Source organism: Dermacentor albipictus, chromosome 4 (assembly GCF_038994185.2).
Source record: "Dermacentor albipictus isolate Rhodes 1998 colony chromosome 4, USDA_Dalb.pri_finalv2, whole genome shotgun sequence".
Lineage (NCBI taxonomy): Eukaryota > Metazoa > Arthropoda > Arachnida > Ixodida > Ixodidae > Dermacentor > Dermacentor albipictus.
Genome location: NC_091824.1, coordinates 167,370,938 through 167,394,619, shown reverse-complemented (window position 1 = coordinate 167,394,619; position 23,682 = coordinate 167,370,938). Strand labels below are relative to the sequence as shown.

At 47.1% G+C, this 23,682-nt stretch overlaps 1 protein-coding gene across 1 annotated transcript in view; it reads right to left on the bottom strand.

The window, feature by feature from the left end:
- Positions 1–23,423, bottom strand: part of LOC135910056 (ATP-binding cassette sub-family G member 1-like) — a 53,295-nt gene extending 29,872 nt beyond the window's left edge. Inside the window, exon 1 of the mRNA XM_065442014.2 lies at positions 21,554–23,423. Within this exon, the coding sequence (XP_065298086.1) occupies positions 21,554–21,668 (115 nt within the window). The 5' untranslated portion in view covers positions 21,669–23,423. The remainder of the gene's footprint in view (positions 1–21,553) is intronic.
- Positions 23,424–23,682: the final 259 nt, after the last annotated feature.

Genomic DNA, 23,682 nt, shown 5'->3' with positions numbered 1-23,682 from the left:
GACAATAGGCTCAGGCACGAAAAGGAACAATACGCTCACCTATTAAAACAGACAAAAAATTGTGATGACACAAACCAATTCTGCAATTGCGGCGATCGGAGACAATCATGGAGACCGTAGCAGCTCTATGGGCCAATCAAAGTTGACAATATGGTGAATTGGACAATTTGATGGAATATTAACCTGGCGCGATCGCGGCTAGCGGTTCAGGCTTTTTGGGCTTCTCACCCCAAAGAAGTGAATGAACAGTCAAATTGGAGCTGGTATAATGCGTATTCACGTGCTCCGCACAGCGAACCACCGAGAGAAGATGAGACAGGTGAGGGAGGTCCTCACACTCATCAAATAAAGTTGAAAACTTGAAAATGAAAGCAACTCTCCGGGACACCGCTTTCTTTCAAAAACACGTCTCTTTCAAAAACGTTTCTTTCAAAAACGCGAGGTCTCTATACGACCTCGCGGAGCAGATAAAGTACAATGTTTCATTTTCTCGTGATCAGCGGTATTGTAAATGCAATCAGCAATCCCCTGAGGTCCAATATAAATCAGTGAACGTCGCCGGGAAATCAACACAAGCGTGATATAAGACCACAAGGGGGCAGAACGATAAAAAAAGGGCTGACACACTGTCCTTTCTTTCTTGCCACGTCTATTGTGCTATTCTTATATCATGAAGCCTACTGACTATAGTCCGAGCCGAGAATAGCTATAGCGCTGTCAATTCGTCATAAATCGTAATGCCATTTTCTCAGCTTGCGGTGGCTTCATTCGAACCCTGGGCGCCATATCTTGGTGTAGCCGACATCAACTATCGACTAATAGCACACGGAGAGTCTTTCTGCTCAAGCCGGCCTCACAAGAGTACGCGCTCACTTCATATGAAATAGAACGGGCGGTTCTGGCAGCATTCTGCGTGCCGCGAATTTTCATTTTCTCATAAGGAGCCAGAGCAACAGCAACACAAAGAGAGTTGAACGAAGAGAAAAAAATTTACACGCCACTTTAGCACACACCAAAGAAGGTGAAGGCGAAAGCCTGCGCGCTCAAGAGACATCCATCAAATTACTTCATGTTTTCACCATAAAGGTCGTGGGTTCGAGTACTTTAATTAAAGTTACCCTAATTAAGTGTGCCCTAATTTACATCGCCTTAACTAACGACAAAAGTGGGTTCGGCTCCCCCCGAAGGTCGTGGGTTCGAGTGCCTTAATTAACTCCATATTAATTACGTTCGTCTTTTTCGTCCTGATTAGCGGCATCGATGTGGAAGAAGACGATGACGAACGGGCGAGCACGACCGCTCCTATTTTTCGGTACCTGACAACGCGACCTTGAAACATATAGATCTAAGGCTTTCGCCTTCAAATAAAACGAAATATGTCGTCGATACACCTTGTATAGGCACGTGCTAAATTTCCAAGAAAGCGAAAGCAACAGCCGAGTGTACCGGCCTGGCCGGCAAGGTGTTGCGCGTCCCTACCATTTCGTAATTGTTCAAAAAGCAACGAGACCTTGGCCGACCAAATCATCCATCCCGAGAGCGTCATCAACATCCTGCCGGACGCCTGCGGCGACGACATTCCCTCTCAGAACCACAAAGCTGCGCAGGCATCTTGCCCAGCTGGTACAGTAGCCTTCGAGCTCGTATAAGGGAATGCGTAAAGCAAAATGATTGTCTGTGTTGGATGTTGTTCAAACTAGGGATCGAGATGAAGGAAGACCGAGGGGCTCGATTTTTGTTGATAACCACCATATAAAAAAACGAATCATGGGGTTTTATGTGCCGAAACCACAATGAGCGTGGACTCCAGCAATTTGTACCACCTAGAGTGCTTTAACGTGAAGCTAAATCTAAGTTACCGGGTGTTTTCGCATTTTGCCCTCATCAGAGAGGGAGGGGGAGAGAGAGAGAGAGGAGAGGAGAGGGGGGAGGGATAGGTAGAGAAAGAAGCGCAGCAAAATTGCGCCCTAGATAAGAAGATGGAACGTTCAAACACGGCTGTTATATCAAAACGCGTTTTGGTTAAGCGGCATGGTTTAAATATCGTCCAAATGTTGTGACATAGTAAAAATTTCTGGTTCAATTTAGTGTTGCAATTTAGTACCATACTTGGTATTTTTCCAACAAATTTCGCATTTTCTTTGTGTTTTCTATTTTAAATGCTTTATGAAATAGATACGTGCAGCTAGGAGTGAGCAGTGCCCATGTTTACAGCATCCTCATTACCCTTCGCTACAAGGTGCGCACTCAACTATAGGCTAAACGCGCGCCTTGTTAAATCTTTCAAAGATTCGCAGTTTTGTAGGCAAAGACAACTGACCTACTGCCGAGTGCACCGCCGAACGGAAGCACGCAAAAGCAAAACAATAGGAAAAAAAAAACATCAGGCTTAGAACACCCTGCGCGAAGACACCAGTAGGCCTGGTAGATGCGAAATTTCTTGTTTTTGTTTTCTTCGCTTTGCGGAAAGAATGGTCTGCTTTGTACCGCATGAAAACACTTGCGCGTTACATATTAAACAACCGAGTGATACGCCTTGTCAGCGGACGCAAGCTTCCACCTTTTCTGAATAATTTCATTTCTTGAAACATTTTTTTTAATTATGGGGTTTTACGTGCCAAAACCACTTTCTGATTATGAGGCCCGCCGTAGTGGGGTACTCCGGAAATTTCGACCACCTGGGGTTCTTTAACGGGCACCTAAACCTAAGTACACGGGTGTTTTCGCATTTCGCCCTCATCGAGATGCGAACGCCGGGACCGGGATTCGATCCCGTGGCCTCGTGCTCAGCAGCCCAACACCACAGCCACTGAGCACCCACGGCGGGTTTCTTTTTCTTTTTTTTTTTTCAGGTTGCCCCGCTTGCACAGAAAGTAACTTCGTCTCACAAGCACCACATGCCATCACCGTCGTTCCTGTAATGTTTCCGTGAAAATTGTCACAAAGTAAAGGCCCGCCTGACGACGTAGCACTGAATAACAATAGTTCATTTTAACAATGACCACGCATGCATGATGTAGAGGCGTTGTGTCTGAGAATTGAAAAAGACGTGTACAAGAAAGACGACAGGATAGGCAAATTAAAGACACACTTGCAATAAGCTCTAAACATAAATTGGACGTACTTCACATACGGGTATTCACATTTCTTGCTACCAAACTCGGAGCTTTCAAGATGTCGTGTCTTTAGATTTTAAAATATCGCAAATATAGGAAACCTCGAAAATCATTATCAACCGATGGACATTTTTCATTCTATCACTACACGTAATTTGACCCCCCCCCCTTTTTTTTTCTGGAAGAACACGACTCGAAATAGATGCAGCAGTTAATTGACCAACGGCCGTAAAGAGATGGATACATAGAGGGTCATAAGTTATTCCTGCAAAAATTTGCCTGGTGGCACGCCTAGCATATTACTCCATATGGGAATGACGAGACTGCAATGATACACACAGGGCGCGTCACAGTCACGCAGCACACCACGACACCTACGACCACCAACGGCGAACTCACGTTGTCGCCTGTTCCGTTCGCAGCGACCGCATTGCATCGCAGTGCATTGTTTCGGTGTACCACGGCGCGCTGTGCCGTACACGTGCACTATGCTTGCGTGTACTTTCATTTGTTAGCACGGCAAGACATCGGAGCCGGGGGCCCTCGCGAGGCTTCAGCCCCAACAGGCTTTCCCAGCGGGGAAACCCCCGCTTAAGTGATCGCCTGCATTTATTGTTTTGGTCTTCTCGAATGAGGTCCCTCGTAACTTATTGTTCTCATAACACAATGCATGTGAAACCGACAAAAATAATGCGCAACGGGTGAGAGGAGAGAGGCAATGGGCTCGTTCAGGGCGTTCCGTGTTTCAAGGTGAAGCGCGCGAAACGGCGATGCATGGCGCACTAGATACGATACGTTTTCTGCGTTCTTCGTGCACCACGTGTGCAACGCATACACTTTCACACAAAATCATGAGGCGTATTTACGGAGTTCGACGAATGCGATCTTTCTATTGCTTCCGCTGCCAATTGCGCAAACTAAAGGACACCTGGGGTGGCTTGCACGAAGAATTCGAGCGAGGGTAAATTTACCGAAAGATAAAATCTTCGCGCTGACTGTACTGTCCTATAGGTATACACGGGCGAACTGCAGTTACCGTTAACCTCTGTTAACGACCTAGGGCAGTTGTGCTTCATTGTTCAACAAAAGCCAAACTGCATTTGCGAAAGATAACATAATAAATGGTACGAAAATTTTACGTTGCGCTCTGCAGTGTCAGGTATCACTGCAATTTACTACTCATGCACTATGGCAGTGTCCTATCACTGAGGCCTGGCTTATATATTCGTGCCGCATCCTGTGCCCTTCACTTCTTCTCTTGTAGTTGCAAAGTGGCCGTCACTCAAAAAATGTAGTAAACCCAGCTGTTCGTGTCGCACCTGTCATTTGTGAACTTAACAGGCATGCGCTAGCATAACTGATCCACATGCCTTAAAATTCAGCTCAGTTATGGTGGCGTGCGGTACAAGTTGTAGAGTAATGGCACTGGCACAAGGCGTTCTTACCTTCGTCACTAGAAAACTTACTTTGAGGCAATTTACTGTCACTTTATGTTACCCGCGAGTAGCATGCTTCGTTCAAGCAGCCCCTGCAGGATGAATAACGAGCCATTGCGCTCCTGTGCTGATACTACATTCTGAAGAACATATATTTCAAATGTTCAATAGGGACAATTAGAAGTACCGGGATATAATATAAGTGAGACAAATTACCAAGCGTTAAGTTCAGATATTGTTCTGTTGTTTCAGCGCACGTACTCAACTCCACACCTCTCGTTGTTAGTGTCGTCATCGTTATTGTTGTTCTAGATGCAGCAAGAAAGGAAAACACAGCAGCAAGAAAAAAGAAAAGCAAGAGTAAAATGTTAACAAGCCCTATGCACGCATGGCCACAGCCATACAAAGAATGTCTCTACGGATACCAGCACAGACGGATCACTCATCAAACAGGAGTGAAAGAGTCCGCACGCTGTTTCATGTGCTTCATGTATACATATATAGTTTTTTGTTGTTGATGTTGTTTAGCTGGATCAAATTTCTTAAATATTGCCTATGGCAGATAGCACAATTCTAACCCTTGATATAAATTACTCTATGAGGCGATAATTACTTCTACGAGAAATCAAAATTTTTAAATGAATAATTGACGTAATTATGATAACTAACTTTTAAATAATTACTTTACACCACATATTTCAATCTACGAATTATAGCCGAAGAGTTCGCATGGCGTATCCACTTGAAACAAATTTCTTGAACAGCACCAGTTCTTAGCCGCCACCATGGTTGTTCAGTGGCTATAGTGTTGGGCTGCTGAGCACGAGGTCGCGGGATCGAATCCCGGCCACGGGGGCTGCAGTTCGATGCGGGCGAAATGTGAAAACACCCGTGTACTTAGATTTAGGTGAACGTTAAAGAACCCCAGGTGGTCGAAGTTTCCGGAGTCCTTCACTACAGCGTGCGTCATAATCAGAAAGTGGTTTTGGGCACGTGAAACCCCATAATTTAATTTCTTTAGCACCAGTTCCGCGGTATTAATTTTGTGTCTCGTCCTTGTTACATTGTGGATGCATGTGTTAGCGCTGTTACAATTTTCAAATTAATTTTCAAAGTGTCCGTCCAAATGCACGGGTGTTCCAGTTACTTTTGTGCTTCAATTAATAAAACAGTGGTTTTTTAAAAAAGTAACTCGAACGCCAATGCATTTCGTCGGACCCTTTGAAAATTATCATCTCGGAACAGGTTAGAATTGGTTAGATCAAGGGTCAGAATTGTGCTATCTGCCATAGGCAATGTTTAAAAAATTTGGTGCAGCTAAAGAAAAAAAAACACCCTGCATAAGAACAACACGGCCGCGACATCAGCCCTTTAAAAGGATTCTAGAAAAGATGAAACACATAATCTCACTTATAGATAATCAATAAGATTTCCGCTTTCTATTTTCCCTTCCCCCAGCGTAGGGCAGCAAACCGGACGCTCGTCTGGTTGACCTCCCTGCAATTCTTCTTGTTTTCTCTCTCTCTCTCTCTCTCTCTCTCTCTCTCTCTCTCTCTCTCTCTCTCTAGCGTCCACTAAATAATCGCGAAGAGCACTGACGGCACGCCTCTGCTTGCCAGGCCATGAATACGGTCCAGGCACTTTATTCATTGCGAGAGAACGTCGGTCAATGATGTTCAAACGGTCACGCACGTGCAGTCTCATATTGAGGACACTCTATGATAATATGATCCAATGAGGCGTCGGAACTGTCACAGAAAATGTACCGTGGGGAGATTTCTCTTTTGATTGTGACCCACGAAGTAGACCGGCTAGCTTACACAAAAGTGTAGACGACGGAGAAGCGTGTCCAACGTGCGCTTAATCGTTTCGTTCGGCGAAAACCACAAGAATGGGTCAATTCTGTACAGGAGTGAAAGCCTTGCGTTCTCGTCGAACTGCGTGCCCTTGCAATGTTTGTGAAACAGGGTGCGAAGAATGCTCTTGGCGTCTCATGCAAAACTATCACGGGTGTCAACGTACTGCTATGATTCTGATTCGGTTCGCAGTTCGGAGTCGGATGACCTTATCCCAGCAAACCAGAGTGGTAGAACTTTTCGGTGCACTCCGCTTATGATGTTGCACTGCGTCGCAGATGTCCTCCCATGATGCCCCAGCTTCTTTCCCGCTTGCGAGGCAATCGGGAGGCAAGGGTCGGGGGCCGTTTCCTCGGAAGTCGTCGGCCGGCGCATTCGCTGCGCCTTTCACTGAAGGCGGCGGTTCTCGACCGCATGAAGGGCGCTTCTTTCTTTGCCCATCAATCCTCAACGTCGGGTGCCACGACGCACCTGGGGCACCCGCGCAGGTGAATAGTCGTCGGAATGGCCGTCGAGGTACCGGTACTTAACGCGTGCGCTGCAGTCGCTCATCTGTCTGCCCCCTTATTCCCTGAGATTCCAATGTGGCTCGGTAGCGAGTGAAAACAGACCTCATGGCCAGCAAGAGACCTCATGGCCAGCATAATGCGATCGTCGACGTTTTCGTAATTTCATAGATCGTAGAGCCAGCTACGGCTCCAATTCAGAGCCGGAATACACCATCTACGGTAACTTGGTTACCGTAGACGACTTGCTTGATAGTCGGTAACTTCTGTCTAGTTGATATGCAGAAATATGGAAAGCCGCACTCGAGCTCTCATTTGATGCTGTTGTTGTTTATTAATTGCGCAATTATGCGATGTGTGGCTGCTGAAGAACCCGCAATCCAAAAATCGTATCTAAAACGAAACAAACAGTGTCATCTTTCGCGTAATTGATGACCAATGTATTCCAAAGTTATTCTAGAGAATTGAAATGCTATGCATCGAAATGAATTGTATCGCCACGAAAGCACTTATGAAATGACGCTGGTGAGATGAAGCACTTTTGTCGTTTACTAACTGTTGTCGAATGCGCTTGTATTCATGAATGTATATGTAATGCTTTTTGATAATTTCTTCTTGCTTTTCTTTTCTTTGTACTGTTGCTTGAGTAACAAGTTTGAGACTTTGGGATAACTGGCTCTAATGCAGCCTACCTATAGCATTCACAATAAAAAATGTTCGTCTTTAGCGAACTGTTGTCGGTGTACAAAAAATGATTTTTCGTAGGTCAAAGCGTTCGCTAGGAGAAACATTCCGACGAAATTTCAATGTTAAAGGATTACAGATGGCGCCGTGCAAGACTTCCAGACTGGTGACGGAACTTTTACGTCCTCCTTCGAACAGTGAACTAATTTTTCTTTAACTATTGCTGAAAGAAAACGGCTCAACGTTTCTACGCTTAGACATAATCGGTCAAATAAGCTTATAAGTTCGAAAGCACTGCCCGAGAGCGTTAATTGTAGTCACGCGTTCAACGTCGCCAGCACGCCTGCATCAAACGGGGGCGCGGCGATCTGCTTGGCTCGAACTCGGCTTCGCTGGAATTTCCAATCAGAAACTCTCTGCCTTGGGGGTCCTTAACTCTGTTCAGGAGCTCAGGGAGGCACCCCTGACGAATCAGTACACGTGGCTTATGCAGACCACCCCGGGTAGTTGCCTGCTCGACCGCCTTTGCATTCAACAGAATTGCGAACCTGAACAGGCACAGAGCACATTCCAGAGCTTTGGCGCACCAAACTCTGGGTGCCCCCCCCCCCCCCCCACCTCGTAATATGACGAAGGAAGCACATGAAGGAAGAAAACAGGCGCGTGCCAAAGCGCACGAAAGGCAGCTTGACTCCCGTTCTGGGGTTTACTATGTTGATGTAGCCGGACCATCTACCAGGGGATATTACACGGCGGCGGTTATACATAGGGGAATTCCAAGCTGGATGGACTCTCATTTAGAGCCGCGAATCCAAACCAAGCAGAGGAGGTCGCTATCGCCTTGGCGGCTGCAGACCCTAAATCGCAGTGCATACTTACAGACTCTCGAAGAGCCTGTGAAAGCTATTTGGCAGGGGAAATCTCTCCGCTAGCCAACAAAATTCTCAAACTCTGCATCAGGGACCGAGATCCCACGCCAAAACGAATAATCTGGACTCCAGGCCATCAGGGCTTCCGAGGTAATGAAGCTGCACATGCAGCGGCCCGCGCACTCATTCCCTGGGAACATCCTTGTTGTCCTAAACAGCTAGAATGTCCTACCCCTCTACTACGGTTCAGTGCAATTCGAGATTACTTCTGCGAGCAGCGCCGGGTGTATCCCCCTCCGGCGAAAGGCCTATCCAAAGCAGAAGAACGCGCCCTATACGGCGCCTCCAAACTAATACGTTGCTCTGCCCAGCTATAGTTAAACATTTCGATCCAAAAATCAATGGACAATGCCAGCGCGGTGGTGATTTGGCAGGTATATATCACATGGTCTGGGCCTGCCAACAGAATCCCAAGCTATCCCCTATTTCCCACCCAACTCGAGAGGACTGGAAGGCGACCCTGCTCAGCAGCTCCGGACTAGAGTAACAACGAGCTCTGGTCCAACGGGCTCGAGCGGTGACTTCGACCAATGACGTCCAGGACTAAGGACTACACCTAGTTTAGTGCAGCCCACGAGCTTCACCATCTCTGTTGAATAAAAGTTTTCACCACCACCACCCACCAATGGATGCTCCGGCTGGCTAAGCAATAGTGCTAGTGAGCGCATCGGTTGTTCTGCGTAATCAAACAATACATTGCGACATAATGCATGTTGCTATAACGTTGGCTTTGAATATTAGGTATCCTTAAAGCACACATATGCTTCGGCTTAATAGAAAAGTGCAATATATTTAGCGGTTCAGACTTTGATTATTTTTCTTTTTTTGCATGAGATTACACGTTGAATATGACTAAAATAAAGGCTGTCCCTTGCGGTCTTATTTGTGTCTAAATATGTATGCTGCATGTACACCCGTGAGCAAAAGTGTACGGACCAGGAATTGCGCGATATAACCTTTTTTTTTCTGCCTGTGAATACAACTCCAATTGAGAAGTGCAGTCCAACCTTGGCATTGAGAACTAGCCAGTGAATTCGTCAATTTCACTTTATGCATCTTAATTACAGTTAAATTTAGCTTTTCCCGGTGACCCTGTAGTCTGTATAATTTTGCTCACGAGTGTACCTATATATGTAAACATCAACCAACTTGTACGCACTCCCACTTCCCCGCGTTATGCATGTCTGTCCCACGAAATGGACTACTGCCCGTTTCTAATGCTCGAACACTGGTGCCTTCTATGTGCTTGTGACATATTTGTGTGTGTAGTGTATGTTGAGATCTTATTTCTCATAGTTTCTTTTTCCTGACTAGTGTATTGAGGTGAAATTAAAGTAACAACAACAACAACAACATTATTATTATTATTATTATTATTATTATTATTATTATTATTATTATTATTATTATTATTATTATTATTATTATTATTATTATTAATTGCAATTTTACGAATTGTGTTTAGTTCCACAGCGTTTAATTAATTAACCGCTTCATGAAAGCTTCCTTCACATACATTCCAACATGTGCATTCGATATATAGATTGTGCATTCCAACATTTACATTGTGTGTGCGTCTTCTTTTAACAGAGAAATACGTGCTGGAAAGTGTTGTATATTCACAGTTGTTGGTGGACATTTTAATAGGATGGTTTATTGTTATTACCTTTTACATACGGCTTCACCTTTACGTGCTCGCGTCTTGTTATCGTGTCTAGTGCATGTTGAGTTTAAGATCCCTTGGAAGGTAACCGTCATTTCTTGTGAGTGTCTAACCGTTTTCGTGAGCCGATTCCGAATACAGCTCAGTCTGACACTGCGGTAAAAACAGCATGGTAGCTATTCGGTGGTTCCTACGGTAAAGGTAGTGTCCTCACATTCTTCCCTCGTGACACCCAGCGTCTCTGAGACGCGAGGCTTCCATACTCCGTTCCACACATAGCAGTCAACGCTGTGGAAGCTATGCAAGAATTTCGTTCAAGGAAAATCATCTCTCCGCGCCTTCCGTCCACGCGTCGCGGCGCGCCAACAGCGTTCGCTCGCGCGAGCATGCACGTGAGGCTTCTCGCGACGGGTTGCAAACAGAAAATCCGAAAAGAACAACAAAACTAAAAATAAAAATCATCTAAAACAACGCATGAGCAACAGCATTAGCAACCTAATACCACAATGTGTTTGTTTGTAAGGATTAAAACTGAGACTGTATAAAAACAGTGCGTGCAATTGCGGTAAAAAAAAATGGCTGTGGCTTAGGTAAGGTTAATCCCAGGATGCGAAGCATACTAGCCTTTATTTTAGTTGTTGAACCACTGTTTAGCCTGGTGAACTGCTGTTGCTTGGCTATATTTGGTTCGGCTAGACGAAGAAACAACTCATGCATTACTTCTTCGCCTTCAAGAGTGGAACGCGACAGCGTTCCCGTCGACCCGCCAAGGGGTGTAAGACAATGGGCTACAGGGCAGCGACTACGCGCCCCGCATTGGACGCGGTGAGCGTCGAGCAAAGCAGCGTTCGGCGCGGCAACGAAATGTGCGCCTGAGCAAGAGACGCACGCCTTAGAAACAGCTCGTTTCTAAGGCAACACCGCATTCACTAGAGGCGCTTTTGTACCGCTTTGAAACATCGTACTCGTGGCTCAGTGGTAGCGTCTCAGTCTCACACTCCGGAGACCCTGGTTCGATTCCCACCCAGCCCATCTTGCAAGAGTTGAGCCAAAGCCACTTCTCCTCTGTCGTGACGTCACGGTGTCACGTGATTTCATGGCGACACCGCCGCGCCTGAGGAGCTGGGTTGAGCTCTCGTAATATGCTTCGCATAAAATATCGAACTATTGCCAAGAGCGAACGAAGCCAGTAGAAGAAGTCTCTCTAAGCTACCACAGCGTTGACTGCTATGCAGGGAAAGGACGGCGCGACGGTGCTAGCGTAAACTTGTTTTGCCACCTGCCGTCAGCTGCAGCGTCTCAGGAAGGAAACTCTATGGTTCCAGGAGCGAGCAACACGCGACAGCCCTCGCTGAAGCTCTGCTTTTTGCAGCTGACGGCAGGCGACGAAACAAGTTTACGCTTGCGCCGTCGCGGCAGCAGCTCGCCTCCCCGTAAGCGCAGGCAAATTTGCACGTTTTTCTTGAAAACCAGGCAATTAACTGTGCCAAAGTGCGATCTTTCTGCAAAATTTGAGCAAGAACAGTGCAGCGGTGAGCGGGAAATCTTTTTTCGAGCGCGCGCAGCGAAGCATTCAGGACCCTGTATAGTCGAAGACGCAGACGCTGTTGTTTGAAACGCTGCGTCGACAATTAAGTCTCGCCTATCACCGCTTGCCTCACCTTTTCACCCCCGCCACTTCCCAAGCCAATTCGCCGCAGCCATTTAAGGGCAGAAATGGGAATAAAGACGCATAAACAACAGCGGCAACCAGAGATGGTCGCATACGCTGCACGTAGTTCCGAGCTGTGTTCTTTGACGAAGTGCACGCGCTCGGAGCAGCGGTTTGTTCCCGCGCACGTGTAAGGCATGGTGGTAAAGGGAATGCCACGCATAACACGTAGTGCCACATAGTGCCACAAATAACCACCTCCCAAAACAGGCTACACGCATTCTTGAATAGCAGCCTGGGTTAAATTGCTCTTCATAAATTTTTCATCACTGACCTTTTCTTCTTCAGTATTATTGCCTCAGTAACACATTCGGGATGGTCGTCCCTAAAGAAGCCTACCTTCCAATTTTTTCTGCATCTAATATAATCACACTTCTTGTTCTCGTCTCTTTCTGCAATTCTTGCTCTTGTGTGATAAGCAACCAATGTTACTTATTTAAGCCTGTCACTCTGCGGACTACGACAGCGTTTGCTTGCTTCCGATCTTTGTACGTTTCGAAGCGCGGTGGTGAGTCATAAGACTCGTAATTCTCTAATATACAGAGCAGGCAAGAAATGCGGGAACGCATCTGGGTCCCTGGTGTTCACAAAAAAAAAGAAAGAAACGGATTGGTTCGTTTGCAGGGCAGGAACCACGGATAGCTCTTTTTGTAAACGTTGACCGTGGGATGTGCCATGGCTTTCGAGGTCGTATAATTAAAGCTGCCAGATGCGAACTAAATCCCCGCAAGAGTGTTATGAATGTCGGCGATGCGCCTGGCTGGTATACGAGTAGCAAGGACAAGAATAAATCATCGAATAGCTTCTCTCCCCAAAGCCAACACCATCAAAGAGGCATGCACGTTCCCGCTGTGTTAACATTTTGGACAGCTCTTATCACGCCGTATAAAGAAAATAAAATAAAAAATAATTGTCGGCAAACATATCGCATATATTATTCGCTATACATTTATGTGCGGCCCCTTCAAACACGCAGGCCTTCAATAGTGCCTCTCATCAGAAATTATACCTCGGCTGTAATGGAAGCGCGGCTTTAGTTGGCGAGTGACCAATTATAAAACATCGAATTTGAGAGCACTAAACTTAACCAAATTCAAGGACGCAGTGTTGAGCGGAATGACGAATCGGTGCGCGCATTCAGTTGTATGGGTGACAATAAAGCACAGCTTGAATTGTTTACAGAACTATCATAAGGCGAAGCGCAATTTTCTTGCAACTATTATGCGCCTGGACTGCGACAGACGCCCCAAACTTGTTTTGATCATCGGGTGCACTTTAACCATGTGCCTAAATACATATAAGTAAGTACACGAGCGTTTTGCATTCTACTTGCGACCTCGTTCTCAGCGGAGCATGGCGCTACCACCATTATGCCACCACAGTGAGTTGCAATAAATAACAACTTGAAAAAAAATGGCTGTGGCTTAGGTAAGGTTAAGCCCAGGATGCGAAGCATACTAGCCTTTATTTTAGTTGTTCAACCACTGTTTAGCCTGGTGAACTGCTGTTGCTTGGCTATATTTGGTTCGGCTAGACGAAGAAACAACTCATGCGTTACTCTGCTTCGCCTTCAAGAGTGGAACGCGACAGCGTTCCCGTCGACCCGCCATTACAATGGGCTACGGCGCAGCGACTACGCGCCCCGCATTGGACGCGGTGAGCGTCGAGCAACGCAGCGTTCGGCGCGGCAACGAAATGTGCGCCTGAGCAAGCGACGCACGCCTGAGCGTTAGAAATAGCTCGTTTCTAAGGCAACACCGCATTCACTAGAGGCGCTTTTGTACCGCTTTGAAGCATCGTACTCGTGGCTCAGTGGTAGCGTCTCCGTCTCACACTCCGGAGACCCTGGTTCGATTCCCACCCAGCCCATCTTGCAAGAGTTCAGCCAAAGCCACTTCTCCTCTGTCGTGACGTCACGGTGTCACGTGGTATTGAAGGCGACACCGCCGCGCCTGAGGAGCTGGGTTGAGCTCTCGTAATATGCTTCGCATAAAAATATTCGGCAGGAAAACTTAAGAATGCTTACGTGTGAGAATGCGAAAACATTAGATTGTCACGTGGTTGTGACGGTGAACAAGGCTGCATAACTGTGAATGACGAAACTAGCATTTTATTGGGCGAACCTGTGCCCTCAAAAGCAAGTTACACTCAAAGAAGAACGACAGTGGCGAACACAGTCGGCGATCGTCGAAAATATGATCAGCGGGTCAAGCGTGTCGGCTTTTATACATCAGTCATCGAATGTTCCAGTGTAATCGCTGGGACCCGCATGTCTTCCAGAAAGTTCTACACCATTCGCGTCGCGCATACATGAAATCAGATTACACAAGGTTCGGTGACAACAGACAGCAAAAATAACCATCGACAATACTCGAGAAAGTTCCGATGCATGCAGGTGCGTCCTGCGCTATTCAATAACATTTGTTAGGTGGTGAAAAGCGGTCAGCCGAAAAAGATCAAAGTACACGTGTCAATGCCCCCCTCTCAAAAAGCATCGTCCCGATGCTACAAACATAACAGCAAAACGAAAAAGAAAAAGGACACTCGTGAAACAAAAGTAACAAAACAACAAAGAAGCAAAGTCCAAAGTAACGGAGTACAAAAAAAGAAAGTCCAAAGTTCAGCCATGCAAAGGAAGAGTTCGTGCTTTTTTTAATGCGCAGTTTCCGTCAGTTTTTGTGATGTGGTTGGCAGCCTAAGCGAAAATGTTTGTTTTTGCGACTGCAACAAATTTTATTCAAATTGGTTCATCGGTTGCCTGCTCATATGACTTATTCGTTCACAGAAACTCTCCTTTAGTTCTCGAGCCAGATCTCCTGATCCTGACCAAAGTTAATTCTTGGTACATTATCCACATTTTTGGCTACAGGCAGTTAGCACGCGCCCATTGGCCTGCTGCGCCGCTTTAGTGATTCTTCTTTTTTCGTCTTTTTTTTAATCGTTCTTGAGCGCGAAATGCGTGGCAAGTGCTCGGAATCCAAATGTAGCAGACGCGCTGTCATTTCACAGTCCGGTTGTTTGGCTGCCATAGCGTGCTCGCTGGCTGTCACTACCAATCATGCTGTACCGGCGCTCTCTCTCGCAAGGCACCGGCGGGCAGGCGGCTGCGCCTCTACAGAGCTGTTGCTATGCGCCGATGCTCATTTTGCTGAGTCACAAAGTGGGCAAAGCAGACGTGGGCGCAACTTCGAGAAAGATAACGAGAAAACAAAACAAAAAAAAAGAACGAAGGGAAATCAATTAGAACGCATTTGGATGTGGGCGAAATGGGAAAACACACCTGTACTTAGATTTAGGTGCACTTTAAAGAACTCCAGGCGGTCCAAGTTATTCCGGAGCCCCTTATTACGACGTGCCTTATAATCAAATCGTGGTTTTGACACGTAAGACCCCGTAATTTCATGCTATTTTTTTAATAAAGCAGGAGTACGTTAGGTTCGCTGCTCTACGCAAAGATAGAGGAAATAAGGGAAACAAAGAAAGAGTGAAAGAAAGAGAGAAACAAAAAGAAATCTCGGCTGAACTCGTCTCAGGATGACTGTCGACGGCAATGCGAAAAGCAATTGAGCAATGCGGCGACACAGCATATTCCTGAAGTCGCGTTTATTTACCCTACGTAGTCGTATTTGTGAGACGCCCTGCTTCGGCTATTTGCAATGCGCACAGACGATCACGCCGCGGAGCGGCCAGTGAAAGAAATGCTTCAAGGATTATCCGCATACGTAGGCGCGTTCCTGATGCGCTGACAGCTTGTGTCTAAGTCATAAAGAAATGTAAAAACAACAGGATATGTTGCGTGTATCAGTTCACCAATCGAGAGTGGAAGGTTGGAATAGGTCATCATTCCTTTACGAAGGACGCCTTTCTAAACAGAAGCGGATGATGAAGCTTCGGATCAACAAGCCTGTGTCGACGCCAATAAAGGACTGTAGCGCGCACTTTATCGCCGAAGGCATCTTCTAGAGTGGCATCAGTAAGCGAAGTGCTAATCGCCGACGTTGATGACGAAAACATAGATAGTAAATTTTGATGACGTTGTGACTGTAGTTTATGTGAACCGGACGTTCAACGCGGCACGATAAGAGACAAGCTAAAGACTTCGCGCCTATATGTCCTACGACGTTATAAGGCTGTGGAAACGCTATACTGCGACAGTTGATTATTTGTAGACCCGTTAAACAACTGTGCTTGGTTTTTGAGCACCAACTGAAAATGAATGGTGCGTTATTTTGAGAAACGGCCGATTGTACTAATGTGCAGACGTTGTGTGCGTCCATGGGACTGTGTCTTGAAGTATTTTTCGAGAGTTACATTTTATACAGCATGGTAGCTTTATGACAGCTTTTCAACGTTCTAATCTATTCGCTCCTGAAGAACTATGCATACCACTCTTTGGGCAAAAGAAACAATCTTGTTTTTGGTGGTCCCGCCTGCGACGGCCGCATTTCGACGGTGGCGAAATGCACTAACGCCCGTGGTATCGTGCAACAAGCACGCACACCCTGTTTGATATACACGGTTGTCATTTATATCTACGCGGTGCGTGTATTATTGTATTCAAGACTTATCACAAGAAGCCAACAAACACTGACACTAAGGACAACATAGGGGAAATTACTTGTGCGTAATAAATGAAATAAAGAAACGATAAATAAATGGAAATGAAAGTGGATGAAAAAACAACTTGCCGCAGGTGGGGAACAATCCCACAACCTTCGCATTTCGCGTGCGATGCTCTACCAATTGAGCTACCGCGGCGCCGTTTACCCATCCAATTTACGGGTATTCATGTTTCCTAGTAGAACCCTGAGAGAGTTAGCCAGCACCACCATCCACAGACCTTTGCAGCGTATGTAGAACATCTTTTCTGCCGCAGGCGTCACGAGAACATGATCTTTTTTTGGGGTGAAGGCAACCGGTCAATATACCCGCACATGCTACCTGAAGGCGTCAATGTTGCCGGATTCGAGACCCTCGTTATGTAATAAACGAGAAGAAAGGGGGTTAACCGAGGGGCCCGATTTTTACTAGTCACATCACAAGAAGCCAACAAACACTGACACTAAGGCCAACATAGGGGAAATTTTTTTGTGCTTAATAAATGAAATAAAGAAACGATAAATTAATGGATATGAAAGTGGATGAAAAAACAACTTGCCGCAGGTTGGAAACGATCCCACAACCCTCGCATTTCGCGTGCGATGCTCTATCAATTGAGCTACCGCGGCGCCATTTCCCCATCCTCTTTCATATGGATTCCCCCTTCATATGGATTCGGCAAGAGCGACCGAGAATCGAAACCGCGACTTCGTTTTCGCAGCAGCACGTCATAAGCCAGTGAGCCGCCGCCGCTGATCATGGCAGAGAATTCAAGCGAACCACTTCATTTTTCAATAAACAGACTCTCTCTCCATATAGCATAAAATGAAGTCGACTTCACCAGGCCAAGAATAACCAGGGATCGCGGGAAAAGCATTCCACCTGCAGTGGACCTTATCATGATGACGATGACAGCCAGCTAGTGAAAATGATCGCAGCGTCAAATGACAAAAGCCCCTGGCAAATTGGACGCAAAACAGCCGAGCCAGTCACGGAACGCGAATACGTCCTTGACTCGGGGCTCCCCTATCTTCGGTGTTTTTCCTCACAGTTTTTTCCCTGCTGTGTCTATATAGCCGTGAGACATTGGAGCGATGTGTATACAGCAGCCGTTGCGAAGATCACCCGTACTGATAACGCTTACAGACCACCGCGCAAAAACTCTGTCGTTGTTAGGTCCGGAACGGTATAGCAAAAGAACACCAATAATTATAACTTTACTACGATACGATCGCATAAATGCGCTTTCTGTATGCTGCATGCTCACATTGATCTTGCTTCACACTGTAGTATCTTTTCTTGTTATTTGCATTTTTTTGTCCTGTTGAACGGCGACATTCAGTAAATATACTTGCACACGTCAAAGATTCGAATAGCTGGTACGTTCTGCAAAAAACAACATCTAGCTCGCACTTGTCAAAGCACTATGTTACTTTGAGTGCAACCTTCTGGTTTTGCTCTCCGGAATCTGCTCTGCCTCATTCGAGCATGATTTATTGGCGCCAGTAGAAACAGCCCATTTACCTCATTTTACTGTTGTACTAATTGCATTCTTCTGCAACTATGTGAGTCCTGAACGACGAAAATATGACGGCGACTCAAGAAAAATTCCCTCCAGGAAAACGAAGTGCATTGGTTCCTTGATGCGCAATTTCAATGCAGTACTAACGCCGAGTCGCGCACACAATGCGCGCGCATGTCGATGCCGTCAGCGGGAGGAATGCGCACAATGCGGACAGGTGCTACTTTTCCTGACGGCCACATGTTGCTCGGTACTCCATTTTCACTCAGAAATCAACGTCAGGCGCTCATGTACATTGGAATGTATCCGCCGCTTGTCATGGTTCTCAAAAATACGCTTTGACAGATATATTTTCCGACAGACCACATTTGTGAGCGAGTGCAAACAAGCCCTTGGGCAACATCAGGTCCGAAGGATGGCGAAGAAGTTTGTTTCTAGATTAATGACAAATGTTCTCACAAATTCGGTATTTTGTTTTTGCTGTGCCACTTATTTAGGAAATGCGATTACGATGACCACGTAAAGAGGTTAGAGTGCACAACTCAGAAAAGTGTAAATACAAAAACTGACACGTTTAGGGAACAATGTGTCTATTACATCTTAAGCTTGAAGATGTAATAAGCTTAAGCTTAAGATTTCTGTTAAGAGGTGAACGGCGAAAGCCTACTCTTCCTCCTCTTATCATTCGCCTATTTCTCCTCACCTCTTCTCTTTCTCTTCTTTCTTTTAGTCATTACTGCTCACTACTAAGCATATTTAGTGATCTGTAATCAATTGTGGTCATTACAAGCCGTCGTTAGACATACTGGTCATTTCGTTCTAATTAGTAGTTATTACAAGTCATTAGTAGTCATCTTAGTCGTTAGTGCTCATTTCTAGTCATTTATAACCAATTCTAGTCGTTACAAGTTCTCGTTAGGCATATTGGTCATTTCATAGTCATTACAAGTCATTTCAGTCATTATTAGTCATTACTGCTCACTAGTAAGCATTTAAGCATTTTTATTCATTTGTAACCAATTGTAGTCATTACAAGCCTTCGTTAGACTTATTGGTCATTTCGGAGTCATTAGTAGTCACTACAAGTCATTAGTAGTCATTATTAGTCATTACTAGTCATTATTAACCTCTACCAATCTCTATTATAACATTATTAACTAACTGTCACTATCAATGATTTTTCGTTCTTTAATCTGTCTTTAACCTGTCTTCATATGGCGTGATGACGCTTCGGCTGACACTCCGGCATCAGGTCTGCTGACACAAACTCCACCATGAGCCTAGAAAGGCTTTCGTCTTAATATATAGTCAGTTAAAGTTAACACAAGCTCACACGCACCTAACTCCCAAACTCTGATAATAGCGTCACTGCGGCATGACATATTCCGTGAAGTGTAAAAACGAAATACCGCAATTAATGTCTGGGTATTTATGGCCGAGCGAGCCAGTGACATTCTTGAATCGCAATCGTCTTGTTTTCTCTCTCTCTCTTTTTTTTTTACATTTGCATGAGAGACAGATAAATAAGAAGGAAAGGCCGAGAGTTTACCATTTTCTTGAATCTATTCTTCTTGTCACACGCAGCAAAACAGTGAGACAATGAGTAAAGTGCAGACGACAACACTTCCACATGCGGTACGGCCACTGCGAGCGTCACCTGAGCAGGTATGGGACCGCTGCTGATTTTAACATACTTATCACCATGACCTACTGTATAAATACAGTAGGTTGTGCTTATCACTCATCGTGAGAATCTGCGGGCCCACAGCGGTTATTGTCGTTGTCCTCATCCCAGTAAAAGGAGCGTCTAACATGTTCGCTTGAACCGCGCTAACAAAACAGTGTGGACCCCTTTCGATGCTCCCTCGAAGCGCGCTTTTTCGCGCTTAGATTAAAACTACGCTGTCCATCTGCACTGCGCTGCACTCTTGTTTCTCCTCCCCCCGTCTTCCTTACCCATTTTGCTTCTAATCCAGTCTACGACGTGTCAGAAAAGAAGTGCTGGGCATGTGTCACTGCCGGAATGAAAACTTTTCAAAAATATATTTTCTACATTGCCGCGCCACGACTGCTTGTGGGGATGTTAACAAGAAAAGCGTCTAGCCAGCTGCCCTACGCTATGGGAAGACTAAAAAGGAATATAGATATTGGAAAGAGAGATAGGGGAACGAAAGATGGCGGTAAATTGGCGCACGATAGCATGCCGCAGTCAAAGGCGCTCACACAGGCCAGTCGCCCTTTGTAGGCCGAACGGGCATGGGGACGGTGTTCTAGTAGCGCCTGCACGAACAGCGGCCGATCGCCCAGTCGTCCAAATGCGATTGTGAGAGTGCGTTTTTGTGACTGAAATCGATGACAGCGGCACAAAAAAAATGCTCAATGTTCTTTTCGCAGCCGCGCACGCAGCACTGTCAGTTATTCCAACTCGTGTTTCATAAAGCTCCGACAGTATTCTAGGGGGTAAACAGCAATTAAGCTTTAATACAGACCTAAGTGGGCTTAGCGATAACGGAGCCCGATTATCGCTATAGACTTGCCTATTAACCTGATGTGTGTTCGGTGTTTTTCTATGACACTCGCAAAGCGTTGCCAGAGCGCTCCGAAGCGTGCAGCCGAAGACGCAGAAGATCCCCAAGACCGTCAACTATTAGCACTTGCAAACTATTACGAGTTAGATTTGTGCAAACCTCGAACATCTATGCAAACTACGCACGGCAAGGTTGCAAAATAAGCTATTTTATATAATAAGTTATCGGAGCTTTTTGGCAAATCGCTGGAGAACATGCAGCGAAGCCGCTCTCCCCATATCGTTAGCCAAGGAAACAGAACTTTCGGGACACGTGCACCATATCTCCGGATGTTAATGGAAATAGAAGCAGAGCTCGGGCTGTCTGCCTCAGCAGTCTGAAGCAACCTGAAATCGTGCCAGAGTTCAGCGCAGAGTTTCGAAGCAACACCCCGATAAAGGGCGAGAAAGCAGTACGGAAAAAAGAATCCACCCGCCAATGTTTTGGATCTCCGGCGACAATGAAGCCAAAGTCTTCCCAGGCATTGCGAGCGTAATGCGGCAGGTTATGCCGCAGTTTTCTTATGACTGCTATTTCAATAGCGACTACATTATAATGTAACCTACTCTTTCACAAAACGTGCTTCCAATACATTTTATTTCAGAGTGAACGTGCGTTCAAACAGCATTACTATAGTGCTACTACAACGCTACGCTACACTAGCGGTGTCACTACTGCGATAGCATCGATGTTATTAAGAAGAATTGCCACTGCTAGTGCAGCAACATGAGCAGTTTCATTGTAACGTCAATAACCTTCGCGTGCAGCCATTCCAAATTATGTATGCACGTGACGACGTCCGCACATCGTCGGAAAGTGAAGGTGCCTTCCCATAGCAGCCAGGAAACGACGTGCTGCCTGTGCTTATGTGCTGACGTGCCCGCAATACTTCTAGGAAGTTCAGCAGGGAATGCATTTCTAGAGCTGTTTGGGAAGCGCGCAAGGATTTGTTGGTAACACTTACGGATCGCGTCGTCGATTACCCCATTTGGGACATCCAATGCCAGGTTTTCGAAACACTTCGGCGGCGAGTCGTTTTCCAACTTGGAAACGTTCAGAAGAACTGCGCCGGAATCCATCTTCCTTTCTCGGGAACTCGAAAGCAGCCCGGCGAAAGCAGTCAGCGGAATCCGCGGAGGCAAGCACCGCCGCCACCACCACCACGATCAGCGCAAGCCCGGGCACTGCGTGCGCGGCGTCCACGCGCAGTCCTTCCTGCTCGGCGTCGTGGAAGGCGAGCGTTGGCGTCTTTGCACAGAGCAGCGCGGGCACGCACTTGCGACGGGAGACTGCTAGCCGCCTGTGGCACGAAGCACGGAATAAACAAGAAAATGTGTGCCGATTTCACGGCCCTTGCGAGCTGTCCGGGGACTTCCTCTGCGGACCCACTAGACGCGACGGCAGAAAGCGGGAGTCCGGCGCGCCACTTTTTCTTCTCACCGCATGACTCTCGCTGCTGGGCGATTTCTGTGTGACGGCAGTTGCGGACTTGGGTGTCGTCGAGCGAAGCCCTTCCTGCAGTCGGCCCGTCTGCTGCCACGCGGAGGAGACGTCCCTGCTTCACCCGGCGCGAGCTTCAGCGAAGCGAGCGTGCGCGGCGTGTTCTGCGAAGGAAAGTGGTTTCACGGGGCGCTTGCTAACCCCTTCTCTCCTTCAGCGTGGTCGGTCGTCGCCACGAGGGCGGCGGTGAGTGAGAGGGCAGCCTGAGAGGCCGTCGCTTGAAAATAACGGGAAAGGGTCACCGACTTCTCTCCCAAAGAGCACCACCCGCACCCCCGTACTGACTATGGGGGCAAATGCCGCACTACTTTCGCCCGGACTTCACTCTGCTTCGGCTTTCGCTTCTGCGGGCAACCAGGTATGCAACCCGTGGGGAAAAAAAGGACTGCGATGCGAGATCGTTGTTCACCCGCCAGGCGATGATGCCCAGGACGAAACGAGAGAGCACGGGGGCCGCACGAAAGGAACAGGACTTAGGATTCCTCCTGTCGGGACAGGTTTTTGTTTTCCTTGGCCTCGGCCACCACGAACGGGCCAAATCAGCGGACCGTCGTCGCCCGAGAAAGGGAACCTGCCGACGGGCACAGCGCGTGTACGCAAGGTCGACCGTGTTTGCGCGAGCTGTCTTGTGACGATAATGGGCGCGCAATCAAAGCCGCCCCTCTTCTCGTGCACAGATGGCGGTGTCGCCGTAGACTTCTAAGCACCACCTCAGCTGCGACACGATCGAGACTCGTGGGAGCTCCTGGCTCTGCCTCGAGATTTGTTCGCTTTCGGCCGGCCAAATACCGCTAAGACCAAAGAGTGCCCTCTTCTGCTGTTTTCGTTCAGGTGAACGAACGTCCGGAGGCCTGTGCGCCCGCACAAAATATCCCTGTGGTGTCTTGACGCTGGCAACGGCGTTGGCTGACTTGAGCTCCGCTTTGATTATTCCTTTTTTTTTTTTTGTCTTCCACGCCAAGTTACGCGCAGCTTGCTAATCACACGAGTGCGCAGGTAGAGCTTCCTATGCTTTCAGAGCCATGGCTTCAGGTCAGGTCGAACGGCGGCTTCCCTCGAGCAGTTCTTCTAAATCGTCACAGCATAAACGACGGGCACTCCAAACCGGCGCTGCGCGTCCCGTCGCTCTTCGCAAAAGTTGCACGCGCAAAAGAGCAACACGCGCAATCCACGCGTCGGTTACGCGACTGAGCCAGGCGGTGCCCAGGCGCAACAGAAATACGAGAGCGGTTTCCGATGCGCCTCCTCCCAGCGGACGACCGCAGCCTCGGAAAGGGAGGGTATGGACAGAACATGGGGACGACGGTGCGGCGTTGTCATGGCCTTGCGAACGCAGTTCTGCGCTTCCGACAAATGTTCGAGACAGGGAACATGACGTCGGGCGGGCAGGTGCCCCTGTCTCGAGGCCACGCGTATGGCATTTAGTGTTCGCCTCGAGGCGAGAGTTGTCAGTCTCCGCGCTCACACACGGCGTTGCTTACCTTGGACTGATCAAGAACAACGAACAGAACTCGCGGGTGAAATTAATTAAATGACGGGGCGTGACGACCAAAAGCGACACTGAGTCTATGAGGGACACCGTAGTTGAGGGTT